Source organism: Helianthus annuus, chromosome 16 (genome assembly GCF_002127325.2).
Source record: "Helianthus annuus cultivar XRQ/B chromosome 16, HanXRQr2.0-SUNRISE, whole genome shotgun sequence".
Classification (NCBI taxonomy): domain Eukaryota; kingdom Viridiplantae; phylum Streptophyta; class Magnoliopsida; order Asterales; family Asteraceae; genus Helianthus; species Helianthus annuus.
In genome coordinates, this window is record NC_035448.2 from 101,083,371 (window position 1) to 101,103,065 (window position 19,695).

General features: G+C 37.4%; 2 protein-coding genes and 1 long non-coding RNA gene across 5 annotated transcripts; 2 read left to right on the forward strand and 1 right to left on the reverse strand.

The window, feature by feature from the left end:
• Positions 1-5,512: 5,512 nt before the first annotated feature.
• Positions 5,513-16,657, forward strand: LOC110918321 (aberrant root formation protein 4). Of its 3 annotated transcripts, none has more exons than XR_002581230.2 (14): positions 5,513-5,713; positions 5,796-5,954; positions 7,336-7,485; positions 7,659-7,731; positions 7,799-7,977; positions 8,072-8,128; positions 9,156-9,306; positions 9,436-9,495; positions 13,107-13,360; positions 13,719-13,790; positions 14,014-14,091; positions 14,171-14,352; positions 14,454-14,505; positions 16,329-16,657. XR_002581230.2 is itself a non-coding variant. In XM_022162653.2 (14 exons), the coding sequence occupies exons 1-14, from the start codon at positions 5,654-5,656 to the stop codon at positions 16,547-16,549; spliced, it is 1,764 nt and encodes a 587-aa protein (XP_022018345.1). In that variant the 5' UTR covers positions 5,513-5,653; the 3' UTR covers positions 16,550-16,657. The 3 variants fall into 3 exon arrangements, 2 of the variants coding, with proteins under 2 accessions (XP_022018345.1, XP_022018346.1); XM_022162653.2 differs by having other exon boundaries at positions 14,155-14,352; XM_022162654.2 differs by having other exon boundaries at positions 14,014-14,074.
• LOC110918322 lies at positions 15,024-15,989 on the reverse strand. Its single transcript, XR_002581232.2, has 2 exons — positions 15,660-15,989; positions 15,024-15,263 (listed from the first exon to the last, which is right to left on the reverse strand). It is a non-coding gene; the product is annotated as an uncharacterized LOC110918322 (long non-coding RNA).
• A 432-nt stretch (positions 16,658-17,089) lies between the features above and the next one.
• Positions 17,090-19,481, forward strand: LOC110918320 (transmembrane 9 superfamily member 11). The gene is made up of 2 exons (XM_022162652.2): positions 17,090-18,523; positions 18,634-19,481. The coding sequence occupies exons 1-2, from the start codon at positions 17,332-17,334 to the stop codon at positions 19,425-19,427; spliced, it is 1,986 nt and encodes a 661-aa protein (XP_022018344.1). The 5' UTR covers positions 17,090-17,331; the 3' UTR covers positions 19,428-19,481.
• Positions 19,482-19,695: the final 214 nt, after the last annotated feature.

Here is a 19,695-nt window from a genome sequence, read left to right on the forward strand (position 1 = left end):
TAAAAATCCATAATTTAAAATGCATTAGAGTTATAAAACTAAACTTAACGGATTCAAATAATCTTCATAAAAATAAATATAAATGCATATTTATTTTATCAATAATCCTATAATTTCCGAATTCACTCTAATTCCTTGCATTTGCAAGGACAAGACTCGACTTCTTCAAGAACTAAAAGGTGACCTCGGTGTCCCATCCTCCAACTCTGTGATTCTTCACGGGATCACCCAGGGAAAGCTTTACAAAACGGTGAGCATACTCGATCCCCTTTCTACGCTTTACTATTTTTGGGGACAATACATGTACTAAAAAAATCATTTACACAACTTACGTGTTATACTTGTAGTCTTATGTGTTTTACTTGTAATCTTACGTGTTATGCTTGCAAATCATATGTGTTATAAATTGTAGATCGCACGTAATGTTTACATTAATCTAGTATATTAGTTACGCATGCGAAGCTGATTAAATGCTTTCTTATCTATATTTATATCCAAAACTTGTATGCTCGCCAATGCTTTTTGTATTGAACTATGCTTTAACAGTAGGATTTGCCTAGAAACGCATTTAAACTTTAAGGCTTATTATATTGTATTTTACTTCCAAACTTGATGGATTTGGTATCCAAATCATGTACTACATTACATAAATGAAATAAAGGTTTATTATTTGACTATTTGCTGCAAATGATCTAAACTTGTTGTATATTATTTCAAGTGATGAAAAATCAAATAATGAATACTTGTCATCAATAGCGTTATGAAGCCTGTTGCAATCTACACAGTTCGTCTCATCCCGATGTTTCCGCCATCGGTTGGGGTGTGACAGATTGGTATCATAGCCATAACTATAGGGAATTAGGTAGAATTGCCATGTTCGACCTAGTCTATAGTCTAAGTACCAAAACTTGACCATTCCTGATTCTTTCTTAATATGTAATTCTTCCTATTTACTTCTACCTTTTCTTTTGTCTGAATATACAATGTGTCTTTTCTAAAACATTTTACACAATGCATACTTGAAGATACTCATATTCCACAATCGAAACGACTCACTAGAATAGGGGTGATTCCCGCCTTTGGTGATGAATTTCAATCCACCTTACATGTTATTTTGCACGAAATTTCACCATCAAGTCAGGAGTGATATCCGTATCTTGATGGGAATTTCCATTTCATACTCTAGTGGTTCCTTATTGACGAGTCGAGATTTTATCTTGCTTCGTTCAATAAACCACATCTTTGGGACGAAATTGTCAAGCTAGGATTGATATCCACACCTTGGTGACTGGTCCCGCTCTACGATTTTTAATCTCACCAAAGTTTCGTATTTTCAATCAAATTAGGGACATGTACTAACTGGAAGGGTAAAATACTGTTAATCGTCTAGCGACGAGAGTATTATACCTATTAGGCCAAAGCACGTCTCCCTAATTCGAAAGGACTTGTGATTCACTTTGGAATAGTCGAAGCTTCTAAACCCGAAGCACTCCAATACTTATCAAGCCTATCTTTTATATTAAGTTAACTTTTATGTGATTTGATACTTGTTACCTAATCAGCGTTTTACACAATAAGTTAATACACGCATACTGATACTTATACTTGATTCGGGATTACCGGACATTCTTTATGTGATGAACCGGTCATTAGCTTCGTAAGAAGCCACACCTTAATGTATATAGTGCTTGTGAAGCACCATAGGAGTAACGCACCGCCACATGGATTTGTGGTTACGTTAAGTTAAACTTTTACGGTCTTTATAGCAACGAAATGATGACATGTGCTATAGAGATGATACTAGCGGACACGTTGGTTCAATTTGTTCGAGCCTCACCTTAAAATATATAGTGCTTGTGAAGCACTATAGGAGTAGCGCACCGCCTCATGGACTTGAGGCCATGTTAAGTTAAACTTTTACAGATCTTTTCATAGCAACGAAATGATGACATGTGCTATGATTAGATGACGCTTGCGTTAAACGTTGGGTTGACATTTTGTCATTAACTTCGGATGAAGCCTCACCTTAACATATATAACGCTTGTGTAGCGCTATAGGAGTAACGCCCGCCGCATGGACTTGCGGTCATGTTAAGACATTCATACATACTTGCAGATACGATGGTTTGACTAGTGAGATCACATGCCAGTAATGCGTTAATCTAGTTAAGTAAATATCTCATGTGGACTATTCAAGGATTTAATTATACTCATACTTATAACCTCTCTCATACTTAAACACAATCATGCTTACATACAATCATACTTACATACTTAAATTTCTATACGTTATCATTATCACTCGTAATACGTTAATATACATTGACCCGTACACTACTAGTACAAACTATGCGGACCATGCACAAACCAAAATAATCATGGATGTATACGGGATTATATTGGTAGATGCATCAAAACCATAATAGGTTCTACTGTGTATCATAACACAGAACGTAACATGACACCGAGTCGCGAAACGGACGTAACATGATACGAACATGGTGGATACGCCGCTGGTACTTCCTATATATAAGTGTTCCTACCATGTTACCAAACTTTCGTAAAAACGTGCCATGAGAAATTCGGTGTTTCCTTAGACCTTATCAGATACAAAATTTGATCACTCCCCAGTCTATTTCTCGATTTTACCCAAACAATAACCGGAATGCCAGCATTTCTAAAGTCTTCCTTTTGAATAAATTTCGGGACGAAATTTCCTAAAGGAGGGGAGACTGTAACGCCTCGTATCTTCGTATTTATGTTTTGGACACTTCGTTTTCGTATTCTATTTTTGAGGCGTTATTCATAATAAGATTCATATTTTATACTTAATTAAGATTCGCGCAAGCAATCGTTCAAATACGTATTTATACGCAAAACGGTACTTTTCAGTTTGCAATTACGCGCATAACAAACATTAAGATATTAATACGTAGCGTATCTAGATGTAAACTAACTTAAATTGGCTCTTAGTAGGCCTAAGAACGTTTTTCTGATGCTACAATACGCAAACGGTTATTTGTTGGACAACTACTGAACGTTAACGGTAAACGAGCTGACACCGTACGGAACACTGACAAAGTCGAAAGTTTTGATACGTTTAACTTGGTAATTAAATTTTATTATTTGTGACCGAAATCGGATCGAGAAACGGATAAAAACGACAAACGACGCGTTTTTCCGCGTTTTAGATAACGAACGTACGCGACAAATATCAAGTATCGACGTCACTTTGCACACTTTTAAACCTAAAACTATATTTTAATGACATTTTATGACACTCGGGCTCGAAAACAGATCTTGGTAATTGATGGAAGTTTCGGGTTCGGAATCTTGGTTCGGGGTTTAGTTTTGAGTTGGTTTTTGATTCGGCTTGTGCAGTTCACACGGTTCAGCCTGTTCACGGCTCGGGTTGACTCGTCAAAGCAAGTCAACGGGTCAAGATCGGTCAACAATAGTCAACTGGTCAAACCCGGTCAACTAACGGGTCAACGACTCATCCGAGACTCGGTATAATCTTAAACGACGCAACTTTTTATTATTATTGTTTTTGTATATATAGTTATTGTTCTAATCATGAAACATTCGTTACTCGAACATGTACACTAATCGTGTCTTTGAGACTTGTATAAATATTTAATTTTTCGTTGATTGTTGAGTTTTGACAAATATATCGACAAATTGTGTCGTCGGGATCGTCTAAAAACAGAGGAAGCTCTGCTCGATTTTCGTAAAAATCCATAATTTAAAATGCATTAGAGTTATAAAACTAAACTTAACGGATTTAGATAATCTTCATAAAAATAAATATAAATGCATATTTATTTTGTCAATGATCCTATAATTTCCGAATTCTCTCTAATTCCTTGCATTTGCAAGGACAAGACTCGACTTCTTCAAGAACTAAAAGGTGACCTCGGTGTCCCATTCTCCAACTCTGTGATTCTTCGCGGGATCACCCAGAGAAAGCTTTACAAAACGGTGAGCATACTCGACCCCCTTTCTACGCTTTACTATTTTTGGGGACAATACATGTACTAAAAAATCATTTATACAACTTACGTGTTATACTTGTAGTCTTATGTGTTTTACTTGTAATCTTACGTGTTATGCTTGCAAATCATATGTGTTATAAATTGTAGATCGCGCGTAATGTTTACATTAATCTAGTATATTAGTTACGCATGCGAAGCTGATTAAATGCTTTCTTATCTATATTTATATCCAAAACTTGTATGCTCGCCAATGCTTTTTGTATTGAACTATGCTTTAACATGTATTGTAGGTTGGCGATATAAATAAAGATGCTCGGAATCTAGTAGGATTTGCCTAGAAACACATTTAAACTTTAAGGCTTATTATATTGTATTTTACTTCCAAACTTGATGGATTTGGTATCCAAATCATGTACTACATTACATAAATGAAATAAAGGTTTATTATTTGACTATTTGCTGTAAATGATCTAAACTTGTTGTATATTATTTCAAGTGATGAAAAATCAAATAATGAATACTTGTCATCAATAGCGTTATGAAGCCTCTTGCAATCTACACATTTCATCTCATCCCGATGTTTCCGCCATCGGTTGGGGTGTGACAAAATATGGCTTCAGAAAGGGGCAGAAAGTTTTGATAGATAGATTTGGACGGACCTATGAATTTCAAAATGAGCTATGGGTGTGATTAGTCTTTTAAATAAATAAAAAGTTTTTTTTTTAAAAAATAAAGTGGGATGATGATGTAATAATGATATAAGAAAAGCTGAGTTGGCGTGTCTTAAAAGTTTGACACCTCAGCTTTTCTTATGTCAGCCCATATTTTTAATTTTTAATAAGTATAAAGATAAGGGTGGAGGGAGTGGTCTCGGTGAAGGGTTCGGGGAGGGGGTTGCCGCACGGGGAAGAGGATGCCGGTGGTACGGTGATTGAGGAAGAGGAGAGAAGTGGTGTAGGCGGTGAGTAGTCACCGAGTAGGGAAGAGGGGGGGGGGAAATGGGAGAGAGAGGGGGTTAATGATGGGCCCCAACCCCTTTCAACCAATCACATTTTTTTAAAAATTGTTTACCACTCTCCATGTGTTTGACCATTGCTAGTAATTGAGTGCAAAATGAGGAGTGAGTGAGGACTTGACATATCATGACATTATTGGTTAGAAAATAAGTTTACCACTACTCCCCAGATGATGACCACTCCTTCCACCCTAAGGCTATAAGTTGTGGTCATGACCCTCTACATAGGCGACATGTCATCCAAATTTAATCCATCAATCAAAACCACTACCCCTTAATTTTTTTAATTTATTTTTGTCTTAAAATTTTCAAATCAATCAAGGAGGGGGTGGTGTACCATTTAACTAATGGTCCTATGTGAAAATAATGTTGAAATCCATGCCTCCCACACCCTATGACGTAAAGATTTTAGTAGTGTTTCATTAATTTAAGGGAGTTAATATTCAAACACCTTTATCTATCTCTTTATATATACATGGATTTATATAAAGATAGATAGAATATAAAAGGATGTAAGAAAAAAATTTAACAATGTGAAAATAGTGGATCCCTTAACTTAATTCACACGTCAAAATGTAATTGCAATCTTGATGGTCTAGAAGCGAATGAATGATCTGGTTCCCGCTAAAACCCAGCATCACTCATGTCAGTCGCCAACACCAACTCCCTTCGTCTCCAGCAAACCCTAGATTCATGCTCTCAAGTAAGTCCTCCCTCAATCCATCTTTATCTACTCACACACCATCGATTGCACTGCACGAGTTACCAATCTGTTGATATTACAGTCAATCGCTAATGGGGACTTCAAGAAATCAGAGGAGTCTATATCGATACTTGTTCAGTTTCTTGATTCTGTCTCATCTGGGACGAATGAATCAGAAGAATCGGCGTTTGAAGTGGTTTCATGGATGTATCACTACTTGATTTCACCTTCACTTGACCAGGTACCTCATTTGTTACTGTTGAAATGAAGTAGAAATTCCCAATTTAAACCATTAGGAATTTACAATAGAGTGGCAGCAAGTAATTGGGAGCCGCAACCCACTTTTGAATAGCAAAACCGATCCTATCGAAAACAAAGCTATGGTTGTGTAACCCTGTTGATATCTTCTAGGGCTGTAAACGAGCCGCTCGTTTACATACTGAGCCGACCAAGGGTTCGGCTCATTTACAAACAGAGCAGAGCTGGCTCGTTTATCTTAACGAACGGGAATGTTAAACTCTAGCCGACTCCTTTATTTTTATATTCTAATTTTGTAGTTTTTTACACATGTTGGTTTATGAATAAAAAATAATATTTTTAACCTAATGCACAATTTATAAACCACAAAATTTATAATTCATATATATATTGAAAACCCACTTGAGTTGACTAAACCCTAAAAACCCCTGTGTTAACATGGATGTGGGTAGGGATCCTAAGAGAAGTCCACCCTATTTGAGAAACATTCTGAACCACATATTTTCCTAAGCTTTTCGTAATATGCACATATGTATAGTTTAAAATCAACTATATACATATATGTATATTGTCAAATCTTGAATTATACACATGTGTATATAGTCAATTTTAAATTATACATATGTGTATATTACGAAAAGCTTAAAGAAAATGTGTGGTCCAGAATGCTTCTCAAGTTTCTCAATTAGCCTAGTGCTTCTCACACGATCCTAACCCTAATGGATGTAACCTATGCGTTTTTTAGCGAAAAAACGTTGTTACACACCTTTTACGTTAAAAAAAATCAATTATTAAAAAAAACCTGCTCGGCGGTTTTTGGTTTTTTTTGTGACTCAAAACGTTCGAAAACATGTATATTACCTGCCCTAAATTTTTTATAAAATAACGGTTTGTTATATAAGGGTTTTCAAGGTTTAGTCAACTCAAGTGGTTTCCGATTTATCTTTCTCGTATGTGTGTGTGTGTATTCTCTTATGTGTGTGTGTGTAGAGAGAGAGAGAGATAGAGAGTAAATTTGGGCTTTAATTTAAAGGAGCCAACAAGTGAGCTTACGTTGGCTTGGGCTCGGCTCGTTTACTCACGACCTGATTTCAAACGAGTTTTTTCTAGCCATGAGCTTTTTTAACAGCCCTATCCGATTCTCTGTTATGAACTAATTTTGGGTTCTTATTTTTCCAATAAAAGAATGATGAATGACTAACCATGTAAAATCGTCTTGCTATTTATATTCAAGTCTTGAACATTTTAGAGTCGTGTTATGAATTTACATGAAGATAGTCGTGTTATGAATTGATTTTGGGTTGTATGAACTATTGCTTTGTTTTGGTGATGCCTTTGTTTTATGGAATTTCGAATGCTCTCAGGCTGTTATAGATGCATTAGCATTTGAGCTGCCAAAGGCTGTAGCCAAATTGGGTTGTGCATCTACAAGGTGTTTTGAGAATGCTGAAAGGATCATTCATCATTTCGTCAATAGTTGCAGCCCACGCGATATGGTTTCCATTCTTTGTGAGGTATGTTGTGTTTATCGTCATCGTGTTAAGTTGACCAAGTTAGGATTGTTATCTATTGTGTTTATGCTCATAATCCCAAATCATACATATTGATATTCATAAGATGTACCTTATGTTGCAAGCAACGTTACCCTTTGGTTAAATTGTTAATATTGTTATCTATACAAACACAGGCAATGACTTCTTCAAGTGATGGATTTGACAATCCTTCCTACTTTACACCTCTTTTAGGAGCTCTTGCAAAAGGTATTGTTTTACCGCTCTTTGATTAATATTATTAGCTACACAAACACATATTTTTCTGTGTTTCTAGCTTTCGAGGCCCTCCAGAGAAGACCATTTGAGCAAGTCAAAGCAGCCCTTCCTGTTGTCATTAAGGTTTTAGAGGCCGTCTTATCAAATCCAGAAGAAGCAAACGATACAAACTCTGTAGATTTGCTCAATAAATCAATTTTAATCGCGCATTCGCTTAACACAATCTGCATAAAACTAGTTAGTGACACCCTGGCTAGATATATCTTTGTATTGTTTTGGGTTTCATATTCCATTAACTCCCTTTAATATTCCTTTTTATTTAATTCAACAGGATGGCAAAGACAAGAAGCTCATTGCTTTATTTGGCTTATATGTTCTGCAAATCACAGTGAGAGTCCTCATAGTCTCGTACCAAAGTTAAAACCAGATTTTGGCTGCATAGTTGTCAATAGCGAGTGTAGCGATCGCTGCGCGCTACATAGCGTATAGGTCTAGGATCGCTATTAGGGTTGTAGCGAAAGATAGCGATAATAGCGACATTTTTTTTAATATATATAGCAATAATATTGCTATAAAATAGCTGGATTTTAGATTTTTGCTAAATATACATGTAAAATAGTATATAAACTAGGGTATTTTTATATAATATTAAATACACATAAAATTTTTCAATTTTTTTCTAGTGTATCGCTATTTATAAAATAGCCGCCCGCTATTTATTGCTATTCGCTATGAAGCATATAGGTACCTTATCGCTATTTGTCGCTATTCGCCATTAACTACTATGTTTAGTTGATTATCAGTTATCTATTCAGTTGGATTAGGATCAAATACAAAGGATCCTAATTGTAAGAAGTGTAAGAAGGATTTATATAGTGACAAGTGTCCAATAACCTAAAAAACCCACTACACAAAAAACCCCACTACAAAAAAAAAAAAACCCTTAAACATCCACCACCACCAAAAACCTAAACCCCCCCCCCCCCACACACACACACACATCACCCACCCCCAATTTTTTTTTTTTTTTTTTTTTTTTTTTTTTGCCGAGGGGGTGGGGGTTTAGGCTTTTGGGTGGTGGTGGGGGTGGGTGTTTAGTTTTTTTTAGGTTTTTGGGGGGTGGGGTGGGGGTTAGGTTTTTTTTAGGTTTTTTGGGGGGTGGGGTGGGGGTTAGGTTTTTTGGGGGTTTTTTTGGTGAGGTATAGTTTTTTTTTTTTGCTGGGGGGGGGGTGTTAGGTTTTTGGGTGGGGGTGGGTGTTTAGGTTTTTGGTGGTGATGTAGTGGGTTTAGTTTTAGCTTATTGGACACTTGTCACTCTATAAATCCTTCTTACACTTCTTACAATTAGAAGCCTTTGTAGAATAACTTGACCCCTATTCAGTTAGGCAATCATCTTTTCTTATTTGTAAATGCAGGTTCTTATTTCAAATAGCGTGGGAGCGCAGGCTTCCATATATTTTCCCATGATGTTACAATTCTCAAACCTCCTTAGCTACTTTGGGTTTACGTATCTTGGTCTAATAACTGGACATGAAGTGGACACGACTGTTGACCTTCTTTCTCAAGGTAACAATTCAGTTTTGACCATAACTTGCTCCATTATCGGACTCTTGAGTGTTTGACATGGTCAATGATTATCGATTTACAAAGGAGTTTTTTCATACTGTTCTTTTTGTTGCATATAACAATGTGTAGGTGATGAAGATGACTATATGAGTTGTTTTTCACACGTCAGATGCGGTGCTGCCCTTACAGGTTACCTGTTACAGTTTTGTTTTTTGCCTCTGCGCTTTATTGCATAACCAACTTTGGACCAGGTTCTATTTTATATAACAACAACAACCATACCCAGTAAATCCCACAAATAGCAAAGCTACTTATAGGGTCTGGGGAGGGTGGGATGTAGACAGACCTTGCCTCTATCCCTAGGGATAGAGAGGCTGCTTCCAGAGAGACCCTCGGCTCCAAAACGAACAACATGCCAACACACCAAGTCAAACAATATAGAAATAGCATACAACATCATTTGGACATAATATAATGTAAATAGGAAGCCACCAATACCAAGAAAGTGATCAGAGTGACACAATATAATGTAAATCATGTATAATAGCATACAACATCATTTGGACATAAACACCAGAAGGCAATTACCGGTAAAGTCAATTTAAGAATAAAAAAGACCTACACCCCTAAAAAACACCTAAGACCTTACTGCAATATCCTCTAGAAGTCCTTAACCCTAATCCCACGCCTCCACGAAGTCCTATCTTGGACCATGTCCTCAGAAAGATGCAACTCTAGTAAATCATGCCTAATCTGCTCATCCCAAGTCAGTTTGGGTCTGCCTCTTCCTCTCCTCCCCTCCATAGCTAAGCAGTTAAAGCGGTAAAATAGCGGATAGCGGTCAAGGTCCGCTATACGATATATAGGTTATAGCGGTGGTATAGCGGTGATATAGCGGTAATTTTTATACCATGCATAATTTATGTATTTTTATATATATTATATACATATACCATTAATTTTATATTGTTTATATATAAATTCACAAGTATGAGGACTAAATATAAACTAATGAAGATGGAGGGGGGTTATATGTTAAAATATCCAAACTTAAATAACCCTAATTATCCCTACTTTTATCATACGCCGTTTTCTTTCACTTTCATCATAAGTCTGTAACAGATTCATGATATCAGACAACAACAGATTCATGAGCTCGAGTATCAGACCGAAGAGAACACTATTACACTAATACCTTGGTGACAGGTGACTGTCGAAGGTGACTGTCGAAGACTGAAGAGGAGAACAAAACTCGAATCGAACAGCTCTGATGAACTCGAGTATCAGACCAGCAATCGAATCGAACAGCTTTGATTCGATTTTTATTAGCTTTGATGAACAACAATTGAACTCTGATGATGATGAACTGCTTCCAAGACCTCAACCAAGGCTGACCGCTAATATCACTGCTTCAGCCGCTATAAAGGACTACATATAGCGGTCAAATAGCGGGCTATAGCGCCGCTATTAGCGGAACCGCTATGCCCAACCGCTATTTGGACCGCTATGATGCCAGACCTCCGCTACACCGCTATAGCACCGCTATAGCGCCGCTATTAACTGCATAGCTCCATAGTAAGAGTTTCCACTACTCTAACTGGTGCCGTCGTTTGCCTCCGCTTCACATGCCCAAACCATCTCAATCTCCCCTCCTTAATCTTGTCCGATATACTAGCCACTCCTAATCTTTCCCTAAAAACCTCATTTCTTATCCGATCTAACCTCGTGTGTCCACACATCCACCTCAGCATCCTCATCTCTGCTACCTCCATCTTGCGCACTTGTGACTTCTTGATAGCCCAACAGTCTGTTCCATATAGCATAGCGGGCCTAACTGCTACCCTGTAAAATTTCCCCTTTAGTTTCGTTGGGAACCTCCTATCGCACAATACCCCACTGGCTGCCCTCCATCTACACCAGCCAGCCAGCTTGTATGCGGTGGGTTACATCACTGTCTATGTCCCCATCTCTTTGTACAAACGACCCCAAATACTTAAATTTAGTTGTCTGCGGGACCAATTGATCCTCAATGGTGATTTGGGTGTCATCGTCATCGGCTACACCACTGAAATCACAGTGTAGATACTCGGTCTTAGATCGACTTATCCTTAGGCCCTTGCCCTTTAAAGCTACGCGCCACTCCTCTACCCTCGCGTTCAGGCCCTGTTTAGTCTCTGCAATCAACACAATATCGTCTGCAAAAAGCATGCACCAGGGAACTGTCTCCTGAATCAACTTTGACAACTCATCCAGGACAACCGCAAAAAGAAAAGGGCTCAACGCTGACCCTTGGTGGAGTCCTACCTCCACAGGAAAAAAGTTTGTATCCCTTACAGGCGCGCGGACCCTAGTTTCCGTTTTGTCGTATGTATCCTTAATTATGTCTGTATACTTCCCAGGTATACCTCGACCCTCCAAACTATCTCAAATAAGTTGCCGTGGGACAGTGTCATATGCCTTTTCAAGGTCGATAAACACCATATGTAAATCTTGCTTCTTCGCTCTATATTTTTCCATCAATCTCCTTAGAATATGTATCACTTCTGTAGTTGACCTCCCTTTCATGAATCCAAATTGGTTTACTGAATTTGAGTTTCTCTTCTAATTCTAGTTTCAATTACCCTCTCCTAGAGTTTCATAGTGTGGCTTAGCAGTTTGATTCCTCTGTAGTTCCCACAACACTGAGCGTCTCCTTTATTCTTGTATAAAGGCACCACGACACTCCTCCTCCACTTATCTGGCATTTTTCCAGTCTTGAAAATATGATTGAATAAAAGTGTTAACCATCGGACTCCTTCCTCCAAACACTTCCACACCTCAATCGGTATGTTGTCCAAACCCACTGCCTTGCCTCTTCCCATCTTCCTAAGTGCCATCCTTACCTCTTCATGTGTGATCCTCCTGCAGTAGCAATTATTCTGTTGTCGCATTTGAGTCATGGGATTGCTGCTAACTTGTTGATACGCCCTACCGTCGTTGAAAAGATTATGGAAGTAGGTTTGCCATCTCAACTTAATGTCATGTTCCTTGACTAAAACACGTCCATCCTCTCCTTTGATAAACTTTACTACTCCTAGATCTTGTCTTCTTCGCTCCCTAGCTTTGGAAATCTTAAACATATAACCAGCTTAAAAGTTGTTGTTCTGACTCGGTAAGTGGTAAAACTGATGACATGGCAGCTGGTTTCTCTGGCCTAAAATAAACTGGTTACCTAAAACAGGAATCATATCGAAGTTTCTTGTCTGTTTGTGCAATTAGCCGTACCTGAAAACACTGGCTTTCAAATTGAGCAGTTATTATTAGACCTGGCAAAACGAGTGGGTTGGGCTGGGTCAGAAGGGATTCAGATTGAATTGGCTGATTAATAAAGGTTCAATTCGGTCGTGGTCAAAATGGGCCGTTTTAGAAAAAAGATATATATCAAATGACCAAATTTATCAAAATATAATAAGGAATTGTTATAAAATCTTTCCAAGTTCTAAAAGTTGCTATCAAAACCCAAACAATCAAACTGATACTAAGAAACATGAAAGTACTACTAGGCTTTGTTTTACATCTTGGGATAGTTTCTGGCTAGGAAAACAATCAATTACGATTTCTCGTACAAATATTTTATGCTGTAAGTTACTTTAAGATCTATTATGGGGGCAATCACTTTGGAGTTTAGGGTTTTAATAATTGCAGGTTTAGTAATTATGTATCAAAATGAAGAAGTTTTTTGAGGACTAGCAAAAACAAATTACGGTTAAGAAACACAAATGCAATTCATGATAATTGAATTTTGTGATATATGTAAACAGTACTTTGGGGAGACCTTTCTACAAAGCAAGATCTGAAAGCAGTAAAAGACGAACTGTCTAAATATCAATCAAAAAGGTGGGAAGCAGTTGGCATGTTGAAGCACATATTTACTTCCACTAAACTTCCATGGGAGCTCAAGAAACATGCCATTGACTTTTTGTTTTGTATTATGGAAAGCGTTGACCTTCAGAAGGATCATGATGCATCCTTGGACTATTCAGTATACACACCTAGTCTCTATGCTTCTTTGCAGGTAATCTTGCTTCTTCACAAAGGTGGGAAAATGTGCGTGTGGTTGACCGGTCAAACTGGTAATTTTTGGTACTTGTCGACCAGGAATGCTTTGTCTTCACAATTTTAGGCTTTCATGAATAATATTATTTCAGTGATAATCTACAATGCATTGAAACTACTACACTTTGGATGACTTTCGACGTGTTTGACTTGTTTTCTTATAAGCCAAATATTTTTTGATTTGACCCTTTAAAGATAACTCGTAAACCGAGTTGGCCCATTCATTAGTAAATAGATAATCATCATTTCCACATGGCACGTCTACCAATATTTACTAGTCGCTAGTCAGTGCCTGAGAGTCTAAATCAAATGTTCAGGCAATTCAACTGGTGATTGTATATGCTTCAGATCCACTGTTACGGAAGAAAGCTTTTGATACTTTCAAGATGGTAAGGGTCTTCATCTAATTTTCTGTAAATATTATAATATGTTTTTATCTTCATTTAATTATATTTATAGGCATCCCTATATCCCCTTCTCTTTCATACTTGCTAGTACTTTTTAAAACACTAAATTGATTGTGGCATATGATTTTAAGATGCTATCTGTCATATGTTCGTGGCTTTTGACTTTTGACTTTTTTACCCGTGGTTTGTAAATGGATGATATCAGGTGCTTGCAGATCTTCCATCTTCTTTAAGATTCGACATTTTAATGGCTTTAACAAGAAACAGTGAGTTATCTTCAATGGTAAGCCATGATTTATGAGCATGATTTAAGTCCCTTTTTGGCAGTAATTGTATTGTTGGGCAGATTGCAATTCTTCTAGGCTGTGTCAAAGAAGAAATGCACAGGGAATATCCTCAAACGGTTTCAAAAGAAAATGAATCTGCCAAAGCAGAAAGTAACAGCTCATCACCATTCTGGACAGATAAAGTTCTTGATTTTGTGGAGTTTGTTCTAAGGCCACCACATGGAGGACCACCTATTCTTCCTGAATTCACCGATGCGGTAATACTCATGCTTTATTTGGCTTATATGTTCTGCGAATTTTACTCATGCGATAATCACCGTTTTGCCACTCATAATGTTCACTTGCTCATTTGCTTCAGGTATTGTCTGCACTCAACCTCTATAGGTTTATATTGATCACTGAGTCATCAGGTACTTGCATCTGTTCATGTATAGATTTCTTTATTCTCGGTCATACAGCATGACTCATTCCCTAAAATCTTTTTGTTTCAAATGGGTACTGAATGTTGACTTAATATGATTTTTTGTACATTCATTATCATCATTATGGTTATAGGAATTTAATTTATTTGCAACTCTAATCGTTTTATAAATCATATAAAAGTATTAAAACTGGACAAAAGTGTTAGCGGGCTGACCCACACTAAAAAACTATCGTTTTAGCCTGAATTCGTTTGACCCCTTACCTAACCTGCCCATTTTACAGTTTTATTTTTATTTTTAGAGTAAATTACAAGTTTTGTCCTTTATGTTTGGACCAAATTGCAGGCGGTGTCCTTTGTCTTTAAATTTGACGAGTTTTGTCCTTAACGTTTCAAAATCTTGCACGTTATGTCCTTTAGCCCTAACCCAGTCAGATTTTTTGGTTAAATATGGTCATGTGCCTTGCACATGAGGGCGTTCTTGTCATTTTACCTTCTCAGTGGCTATTTTGTAAAGAATTCTTATTCAGGGACTATTTATAAAAAACTTAAAAAATAAAGAAACAATTATAATCTCTCTCTCTTTAATCTGAAACAAAATTACATCCACTCTTTCTCTATCATCATCTTCCTTCCTTGAACTCTCAAAAATTTTCTCTGATTCATATCATATCGAATGACGATAAGTGTAGCGAACAACTTACTTCACCCCGATATTAAGCCCCATTCGTTTACCACCATCCTGACCTGCATTAACCGGATAATCAACCAACAATTAGCAACTCATATACCAAATACTGACTTATGTTTACAAACACAACAATAATTATCAACCTTTATCATGATTTAAAAATAAAGTCAAACAAAAGTGGATCTTGATGCCCAAAAAGTTTTGTAGCTTCATGCTTTTAACAATCACAGCCACAAATGTCGTTAATTTAAATTAACCCCAAATAATAGAGCTCAAAATTCCCTCCCAAGTGTTGTAAGTTTCCGATCGATCGATCGATTAACAGCAAACAAACCAACCAATTAAATTATTACTTTTGCCCAAATATCGTAACCTAACAAATGGTTTCAATCTTCTATTAAATCTCCAAAATTTCTAGTTAAAAAACAGAGGATGATGATAGAATATAGAACCTCGCAAAGGGTTATAGTAGCCCAAAACTTCGATATGCTTTCCATCTCTGGGAGACCTGCTATCGGCGGCCACCACCGTCAACACCATAGTTCAACGGCTGCCTTTGTTAGCCTGGTTTGGTAGTTCGTGAAGGTTGTGGTTCAGTGTAATGATGTTCCGGTGGTGGCTTGGTTCCGTATAGAAAGAGAAGAGCGAGAGATTAGAGAGAGGGACAGTTTTTGAGTTCTGTAATAAAGTGATATATTGATCTGTGTAATGAATTGATGATGTTTTTTTAGAGTTTAATGAAGGAAGATGATGCTAGAGAAAGAGTAATTTTGTTTCAGATTAGAGAGAGAGAGAGAGAGAGAGAGGAGAGAGAGATTATAATTGTTTCTTTATTTTTTAAGTTTTTTATAAATAGTCCCTGAATAAGAATTCTTCACAAAATAGCCCCTGAGAAGGTGAATGACAAGAACGCCCTCATGTGCAAGGCACATGACCATATTTAATTAAAAAATCTGACTGAGTTAGGGCTAAAGGACATAACGTGCAAGATTTTGAAACGTTAAGGACAAAACTCGTCAAATTTAAAGACAAAGGACACCGCTTGCAATTTGGTCCAAACATAAAGGACAAAACTTGTAATTTACTCTTATTTTTATTTTTTATACATTATTAACATGCAGGGAATACAAACTACAGTCAAGTGTTGTCAAAGAATAAGTTGCAGAAGGTGTACAGGGAATGGCTGGAACCTTTAAGAGCTTTGGTCTGTGGTGTTAGAGCTGAAAACCAGAAAGATAACAATGAACTGGCTTTTGACGCATTATGTGGTCTTAACCCTGTTGAATTTGTTTTATATAGATGTATTGAACTCGTTGAAGAAAATCTCAAGCGTGCTAGCTAGATACGTTTGATGATACATGATCTGTTTTAACATTCATACTCATGTAACAATCAAAATATTTCCCTTCATTTTTTTTCATAAATTTTTATTCAGTCTTTTGATTTCATACCCGCTTACCTTCGAGTTCTTTTTTATTGGTTTGATGCCTTTGATCAACAATCATCCACTAAGTGGAGTTTGTGGGAACGGACAAATGGGCCAAGTGGCGTTTGCCACGGACACCTGGGCATATGTGGAATATGCGTTTGGGGCGAACGATGGCGGCGGAAAGGGTGAGTAGGCTGGAGTTTGTTAGTTTTTTTTTTCAAAATTTTTATTTTTTAGCTTACATGTTTCACAGTTCTAAACTAAAGAGTTAAATTTATAAAAGCTGTATATTTTAAATTTTCATATAGTAAATTGTTAATAAATAAACAGACTTTAATAATAGTAACTTTATATAATATAAGAACTTGTAAAATTAATAATTTTTATACAATTTTAAACAACTATCTTTCAAACATGTATATCTTTATAATGCAAAGATGTAAATACCACCTTCCATTTGTGAATTCATGCATGCTTTTAGGTTCAAAGATCTCAAACAAGGTCAGCTCATAGTTCTTCTACATCTCTTTCATGAATTCCCTATTAAAAATTAGGTTATATTCACACAGCAGTCAAGATCTTGGTTTTGATTTCATGTTTGATTCTTGAAACTGTACAAAGTTGTCACATTTTTACAGGTTAGATCCACATTGCATCTTGGTACATTAAAAAGATCTATTATTTTGTGATTCTTGATGGGGTTTTCAAACACCTTCAAGATCTTGATCTCGGTTTCGATATCGATATCATGTTTGAGTCTTGAAACTGTTAATGGGTATTATCTTCCTGGTAGTTTTCCCCATAGATATTTTGTGGGTGATCAATTATTTGTTAAAGTTAACTCCCTAACCTCAATAGATACAGAAATCCCATATGGGTATTACACTTTGCCTTTCTGTAAGCCTCTTCAAGGCATTAAAGATAGTGCTGAAAACCTAGGTGAGCTGCTCATGGGAGACCGAATCGAAAACTCTCCGTATCGGTTTAACATGTACAAGAACGAATCCGAGATCTTTTTGTGCGAAACGAATCCCTTATCGAGCGAAGAGTTCAAGACTTTGCGAAAACGAATAGATGATATGTATCAGGTTAACCTGAATCTTGATAATCTTCCTGCCATTAGGTACATGCAAAGAGATGGAATATTTCTTAGATGGACAGGCTATCCTGTAGGGATTAAGGTTCAAGATGCTTATTATGTCTTTAATCATCTAAAGTTTACGGTTTTGGTCCATAAGTATGAGCACAGTAACGTTGCTGGTGTGATTGGGACCGCAGATGCAACAGAGTTGATCAGGCCCGCCAATGAAACCGCCACCACCGAGGAAGGTTATGTGGTTGTTGGATTTGAGGTTGTCCCTTGTAGTGTGAAACATGATCTGAGTTTACTAAAGAACATTGAACCTTATAGCAAGTACCCTTCAACTATCAAATGTGACCCGGTTTCGGTGGGAATGCGTGTGACCGAAGGTAAACCGATAAGCTATACGTATGATGTTTCGTTTGTGATGAGTGATATTAAGTGGCCTTCGAGATGGGATGCGTATTTGAAGATGGAAGGATCAAACGTCCATTGGTTTTCGATCTTGAATTCGTTGATGGTTATAACGTTTCTTGCGGGTATAGTTCTTGTGATATTCTTGAGGACGATACGGAGAGATTTGGCCCGTTATGAGGAGTTAGATAAGGAAGCTCAAGTTCAAATGACTGAGGAGTTATCGGGGTGGAAGCTTGTCGTTAATGATGTTTTTCGATCGCCAAACAACCCTCAACTTCTTTGTATCATGGTTGCGGATGGGTGTCGGATTCTTGCAATGGGCATTGCATCAATCTTCTTTGCGGCTTTAGGGTTTATGTCCCCGGCTTCGCGGGGAACCCTGATCACTGGTATGACTTGTTTAGTTATGACTATTTTGCATTTAGAAAGTACAAACTGTAGGTAAAAAAGTGTTGCAATACATATGGGTTTGAACTGACATGGCCATCTTAACATGCAGGCATGCTTCTGTTCTATGTGTTATTGGGCATTATTGCCGGTTATAGCGCAGTTTGGCTATGGCGAACGCTCTCGACCGGTGAACGTAGAGGATGGTTTTCCGTCTCATGGCGGGTTGCTTGTTTCTTTCCCGGAATCTCATTCCTTATACTGATTATCATAAACTTGCTTTTATGGGGAAGTCATAGCACTGGCGCGATCCCTTTCACCACATTTCTCATTTTAATCCTACTTTGGTTCGGAATCTCGGTCCCCTTAACCTTAATAGGAGGATTTATGGCCACAAAAGCTCCATACCTCGAGTATCCGGTTCGGATCAATCAAATCCCTCGAGAGATCCGGGCCCAAAAGTTCCCATCCTGGCTTTTGGTCCTTGGAGCCGGGACTCTCCCTTTCGGGACACTTTTTATCGAGCTTTTCTTCATCATGTCAAGCCTTTGGCTCGGGAGAGTGTACTATGTTTTCGGGTTTCTTTTTGTTGTTGTCATTTTGCTTGTGATGGTTTGCGCCGAGGTGTCACTAGTTGTGACTTATATGCATCTTTGTGTTGAGGATTGGAGATGGTGGTGGAAGTCGTTCTTTGCATCCGGTTCGGTTGCCTTGTATATCTTCTTGTATTCGATCAACTATCTGGTGTTCGACCTCAAGAGCTTGAGTGGACCCGTGTCGTCGATGCTCTACTTGGGTTACTCGTTGTTTATGGTCATCGCGGTTATGTTGGCGACGGGTGCAGTTGGGTTCTTAACGTCTTTATTCTTTGTTCATCGACTCTTTTCATCTGTGAAGATAGATTAATTGTAATTTCACTTGAATGTTGAACATGATCTTTTTGTTTGGGTTTTTGTAGCTTAAGGTTGAAGGTTAATAAAGATTAAAGATTACATATGTAGGTTTGAATCTTTCTTTTGCATATTGTCCAATAAATTGTTAAGTTTACTTAAGTTCCTTGGTGCAAAAACTTTTAACATTCTTCCTTGTAAATTGTGAAAAGTTCAACTAAAGATATTGGAATCTCTGACCACTCACTATTGTTGCCCCCACTCCGCCGCCACCCCTCACCACC